This window comes from Cupressus sempervirens, chromosome 1 (assembly GCF_028749045.1).
Source record: "Cupressus sempervirens isolate cs-2001-9-10 chromosome 1, ASM2874904v1, whole genome shotgun sequence".
Lineage (NCBI taxonomy): Eukaryota > Viridiplantae > Streptophyta > Pinopsida > Cupressales > Cupressaceae > Cupressus > Cupressus sempervirens.
In genome coordinates, this window is record NC_143118.1 from 166205539 (window position 1) to 166212306 (window position 6768).

A 6768-nucleotide genomic window follows, 5' to 3' on the forward strand; every position below is an offset into this window, starting at 1 on the left:
CCCAAAACAGACTGCAAGATGATTCATCAAGAACTTTTGCAAATGAGCACTACGACTCAACACAGACTACAAAAAGCTGCAATTTTTACCAGAAAATTTGCAAAACCCAAACACAATAGTTGAGGTGAAAAATTGATCAAAACTAGACAACAAACTCCAAAACATAGATCATAGTATACAAAGCTTCAATTTTTAGGACAAAACATTAAAACTCAACATATAATTTTTTTAGGAAAAAAATTTAAAACCCACAAAAGGATCCCACATGGCTTTGTGAATTACAAAATCAAATATTTTTTAAAAGTAAGTGAAAAACTTATGAAAACCCATCAGAAATTTTTTAAGGGAAAAATTATGAAAACCTATCATAAATTTTTTAAGGGAAAAATTTATGAAAAGCCATTAGAGAAACCTTCGTGTGGCAAAACAAAAGATTTCACATAGTAAAACAGTACATGCAACTCACAAGATGCACATGCAAGTACATGCAACCTTCGAAAATTAGAAACTTTTTCTCAAACTAGGAAATCACATGATCAAAACCCTTGGCTAGGCTTGAAATTTTCAGCAAAAATCTTTGAAGAAGAACCACAATTTTTTTATAAAATACCTCCGACAATTTTTATTTTAAAAATTTTGAAAAACAAATTTCTAGAAAAACATTTCAGATCAGAAGAGGCTCAAATTTTTCTAAAAAATTCATCAAGTTTTATGAAATTCCATTGACCCGCTTTAATTCCATGTTATGGTAAATCAATGTTATTTTAAACAGAGGAGATGAAAGCTCCTTATGTAGAGTTACAAAGACAATGTTTCTATTATGAAACAATTGTGAACTAAAAGACAAAAATAGAAACTAACTAATTTGACCATTAAAGAAACATTATAATATTCTAATACATAACACTAAGAAAAATCTGCTCATTCTGTCCAAAATAAATCTTAAACAATATGCTCACAAAAGACTCCTTAGAAGTTATATCTGGTATAAGATCTGCTCACAACTGCCTTAAATAGGAATGATATTCAATTAGATGCTTGATTGTGAAACTCCAAAGACATCTCTTCTTTATATCCATCAAACACCTATCCATCAATGGATGCATCTCTTCGAAAACAGGTCGGCCAGCTTTTCATGTAACCTTCTTAACAAAAAATTCTTGGGCACACAAATAGGTCATCCCAAGGCAGATTTGATTTAGATTTCAAATTGGCGATCCAAAATAAAAAGGGGTCAGCCTCAACAATAGCAAAGTAATTTAAATTAATTTAAACTCCAAAAGGGGTGAATCTCAATGGAAGGCAGCCCAAGGAATGTATAAAAACTTAGTTTAATTTTGAATGAATATCTCCTAGAGGAGTGCCAACCCAGATTTGATCCTTGCAACAAATATACCTAATACACGCACCAAACTCCATCAATTTCCTTCCGGCATAACCTTTATTTGACCTTTGACATCAATGACAATAATTGTCCAACAATGCCATGAGAACTTATTGTGACACTGCAATAAACAATATAAATCTTATAAAATTAAAATTAAAATAATATAAGCATCATAATGCAAAGGATTGAGACACAGATGTTTTATTTGTTTTTCTCACTTCAGATCGCATGAAGCGCAGAAGCAAAGGATACACATAAAAATCTTTGTTCTTAATCTTTCTCAACCAAGTATTTTTCGTTACTCCAGATTATGTAAAGCACAAAAGCAAAGGATACACACAAATTGCAGCCCAGTTTAACAGTTAAAGTGTTGATTTCAATTTGTAGAACGGTAAATTAAACTTAAATAAAAAACATCCAGGCCATTGGAAGTGCACGAGTAAAGTCTACAGAAAAGTTTCATCCTAATTTGACACTTGAACTATTGATTTCAATTTGTAAAACAGTAAATTAAACTTAAATAAGTAAATGTGATACACGTGTCTATGAATATGATTTTTTTTTAAATTTCAATGTTGAATCTTGATGATAATATGAACAACAAATATTGAACAATGAACATGCACATGCAGCCACGTTGATGAAATTATGAATAAAATAAAATAGAAATATGAAACCACCATAGTCACAGAATCCTATGTTATGCTTGATAACTCCTTCTAACTTGGTGTAGAATCCCTCCTCTTGCTTTTCTTCATGCTCTTTCTAACCCCTCTTGCCCTTGCAGCACTTCACTCTCACTCTTTCACTCCACTCTTTTGCTTATTTTCAACCTTGCTATTGAATCAATGTGTAAAAATAAGGATTATGAGGGAGATTTATTGGGTTTGGGAAGCATTGGTGGGACCCATTAACTGTTAAGGTTAGAGATTAGGCAGTGATTCAACTAAGAAAACATTCACTTTTTGCCTCTGTCATTGAAGACACCTAGTGTCCTTAGGACGATCAAGGATCTTTTGGAGACCCCTAACTTCCTACTGGCATCCCGTACTTTTCAGCAATGGTGGCAATTCAATAGGGGAAATCCTCCCCCACATCCCACCATCCCAAAAACATCCCCATTCAAGAGACGCATGGATTTGAGTAGGGGGGCATGTCCTCAAGAAACACTAATATGACGGAAGTTTGCTCCTTTCATCCTAACGATGAATCATGGAGGGAGCTCAGAACATTGATGCAAATAAAAATCAATGCAATTATTTCCAAAAGCCATTACGATTATATTAATTGCAAGGTTGTTGGAAAAGAACTCAAACCCTGGATGCATCCCCTGCCAAAAGTTTACTTCAGAATCACCTTACAAGCTGAAAATACATATTACAATGTAAAAAGAAAAGCAAGGTCTATCAATTTTTCATGGGGTGCATATGTTGTAAAGTGAAGTAATTGTAGATGTCCTAGGCTTTTAATATACTAAAGTTTTTGCATTTTCGTATTGGAATTTATTAAAGACAAATCTGTTTGTCTTTTACACTCGACACTGTGTTGATTATTGCCTTGACTGTGACTGTCTTGCTGATAAAGCACGTTTTAGAAGATCTGAAATTTCTTCCAGAAATCAATATGACTACGACTCTTAGTTGCTCAGTACAAATAGAACATCCACTTGTAGCACTAGAGATGTACACTATATATTCGAGAGATCTGCTCTCAATTGATTTCAAATTAATGGTATTGTAGGATGAAGTAAAAAGTTGTCCATGTGGCTCTTAAAGTATAATCTGTAAACAATTTGAATGGATCACATCTTTAATGACATGACTCAATTTTCATCATCCTTTTTTATTTTAATCATTGTTTAGAAGTATGTGGTTTATCGTATGTTTCTGGATCTTGACTGTGTACAGATTTTTGAGTCAAAGTTTCAGGTCACACTCTGTGAACCATCATCAGGACATAAGAGAGCTCAAGGAGATGGTTCACAAAGTCTGACCTGAAACATTGGTTCTAAAATCTGTACACAATCAAGATCCAGAAGCATAGGATAAATCGTTATGGATTGTGGAAAACTGCTAGCACTTTAAGCATATGGTATTTCGAGAAACCATAGAAAAAGGGTCATAACAATGATCTGGAAGAAAAATCCCAGAAATCATTACTAAAATACAATTTGTTAAAATGTGGAAATCTGCAGACTGATAAGCATATAGTAGGAAAATTTCTTACTGGGTTCAGCCTAGCTCAAGTTTTTTTTGGATGGGCTAAGTTTAGTTTGTTCATACTATCTTGTACTTATTCAAGATATGGATTTGTAATGATCCCTGTATACTGATATGAATGTCATGCCTTCTTCAGCTTGGTTAGCATGGCCACCTATAAGAGGAACCGTGGAACGGTCCTATTGATGTATTATTTTTCTAGAAGATATCTTCCAATGTCCACTAACACTCTGGACTAACCTTAACTCTCAAGAAAATGACTGAACCATAAGTCAATGGATCAGTATTCAGCTATTAAAGGATGATGGAACAACCACGAATGTTTCAAATTATTTGAATTAATATGAGTTGCTATAAGCCCATTGAAAGAAACTGCGCAAGTTAATTAATGCTGAACACTATCCGATCCTCTTAAATCCATGACTCTTGTATTACTATTTATATGAAGGATCACACTGTTGGTTGGACATATAATTCTATAAAGTAAAATCGCCTATACAGACATGGAGATTCAGTTGACAGAAGGTCGACACATAATGTGCTGCACCAACATTTCCTTATATACTTTAAACATCATTTTTTTGAGTCGTCCATGGTCAATAATTATTATTAATAGGGAAAATCTTCTGTTAAAAAAATTAGTGTTAAGATGTTCGGAAACACTGGCATTTGATGTTGTAATCACAATACATGATCCATCATTTCGATTTCCGAAACATAATCACAGGTTCATTTGCAGAAGTTGGACTCTATAAAACAACATGTAAGAACAGTTAATTTTCAAAATGTTTCAAATGATGGGGATTGAGTGTTATTGATAGTCAATAGATTATGTTGTAGATTCTCTAAATGCACTCTTTCGGGAGAATATAATGTTGATGTGCCTTACGAATCAAAAGTCCTTGGATATTCTTAATTCTTTTAGCTAGTTTTGTTCCCCTAGCATGATTACCTGAATGTTCATTGTTCACATTGTCCCAATTCTTTCTTTTTTTTCCTGGCCGCATGTAGCAAAGTTTCACAGTACCTTCGCAGATGTAAAAATATTGTATTGTGTCAATATACTATTGTGAGGATTTGCAACACAGTTGCCAGGAAATTTCATTATAGAAACATGGGCCACATACCCGTAGCCGTAGGCCCGTATCCCCATTTTTTGTTACATACAATATAACTGTCTCCTTATTCAGTTTCTCGCGTACCCTAATTTGATTAACGTCCCCAATCCCTATACCACTACCGGTACCACCGTTTTATGGTAGATACATCAGGTAAATTTAATTTGTCTCCTGGTAGATACATCAGGTAAATTTAATTCGTCTGCGTGCTGTTTAATGATCACCCTGAGCTAGAGAAACTAAAACGTCAGCGAATTAAAATGCGTAGCCGAGAAACTGACTTACTGTTACATACCTCCAAAATTTCATGAGTCCTCTTCATATTCAGTGCTGATGAACCTTCACATTTGAATTTCACTATCTCCGACGTTCTCCATTTTTCATGTACCTTTTCAACAACGTCACGAGTGACACCAGCACTGCCCAGTTTGATTCTTTCTTTCAGTCGTATTCCCTGACCTCTCAACCTATTGAGCTCTGGCTCGGGAATGGTCAGTTCTGCCAATGAAGGTGTTTCTCTGCCCCTTCTCTCTGTCCTGCGATTCTCTACCCCTTGTGAGCTATCTTCCTTCCCATCCCATGGCAATTTAGATGGGATATCCTTAATGGGAGCACTCCAGCTCCTATCACGATCAAATACACCGTTCGTATCAGCAACCGGAGCTCCTGGCTCATCCTCTACAGGAAACAAATCTTCAATTAAACTGCGCTCGGATTCTGGTTTTGTGTCCTCGTCGGGATAGTTAAATTTCCTCAGCTTGGCCACAATTCGCTCCGTTGCAGTCTTCTCAATTGGCTCTTCCAATTTCTGCACCGCATCGTATTGCTCAGCGGCAGCATTTGGGTCGCCGTCATGATCATCATCATTGCCCGAGTGTACCGGAATATCCTTCTTCTTCCTGATGCGCATCCAAGGAGCTATTGGTGCAGGACGCTTAAATCCTTCTTCTCCCGTGTCATCCAATGCAACGGGGGACTCTCTTTGCTTTCTTACTCTTTCTTTCTCCATACGTTCTTGTTTTTCTTCCCATGGGAATTTATGTCTCTTAACACTAGGCCTGACAGACCAATACTTTTCATTCAATCTTGAATGTAGCTTCCTCTGCTCGTGCTTTTGGCTCTGTGGGTTCTCTGAATTTTCCGGATTGAGGGCAACTTGGGAATAAAAACACTGAAACCTATTGTATTTTCTAGAATGCAAGGAAATTGGCAATACAGAAGCATGTGAATGAAGAGACGTGGAACTGTGGAAGGACTCGAATAGCCCTGCTGGCCCAACAGGCGCTAATGCCATTCCTCACGAAAATATATGGAACTCCAATATACCCAAAGCTCAATTGCAGGAGTTTATACCATCCAGACCAGTTTTTAAACTATCATAGAAGTCTAAGAAATCCTATCTGCAAAACTGGTTTCCAGCTCTTACCTGACTTGTAGATTGCACTACTTAAACTCAGTGAATAAAACCAATTTTGTGTGGTCACATATGGTGCATTAGCCAAAACGCATTCACCCTCTCCCTCTCAGGCGCATTGAAATGGGCAAACCAGAAGAAAGAAACGGATAGAGTTCATTAAAAATCTTCTCGAACCTTTCTGATATTTATTGCAAGCCTCGTCGTCCTCCCTTACATCAAGATTCTTTTGTGGTCTCGAGGATATTAAAGGATGGAGGAAAATTATTAATAATTATGAGAAAACGAATGAGTTTTAAAAGTGATAGATTGTAAGTTTAGAAATAGCGTCCCTGCCTCTTTTCATTGGTCAGTTTTCATTAGTATCTTTATTATTATTAATTAATTTGTGTAATGGTAAAAAAATCTAAAACTATAAGGTTTAGATAGTTATATTTTAATAAATTTTATTTTCTTATTGGTTAAGTAATTAGATTTTTAAATTCGAAAAATAGCAAAAATAATGTTTATAGATAAGTATGAATTAATTTTGTCATTAATATGTAGCAATGTTGTTACGAAAATAATAAATCTTGGGAAAAGTGTAGCTTCTTTTTGTTCTTATTCCATATCTCACTACTTAGGCTACCA

At 35.4% G+C, this 6768-nt stretch overlaps 1 protein-coding gene across 2 annotated transcripts in view; it reads right to left on the bottom strand.

Moving 5' to 3' along the window:
• LOC149576670 (CRM-domain containing factor CFM3, chloroplastic/mitochondrial-like) overlaps positions 1–6383 on the bottom strand; it is a 52446-nt gene extending 46063 nt beyond the window's left edge. Inside the window, exon 1 of one of the 2 annotated variants that reach the window (XM_089818889.1) lies at positions 5020–6383. In XM_089818889.1, coding sequence (XP_089675015.1) covers positions 5020–6018 — 999 coding nt within the window. In that variant the 5' untranslated portion in view covers positions 6019–6383. The remainder of the gene's footprint in view (positions 1–5019) is intronic. The other variant, XM_089818898.1, reaches the window with a different exon arrangement.
• Positions 6384–6768: the final 385 nt, after the last annotated feature.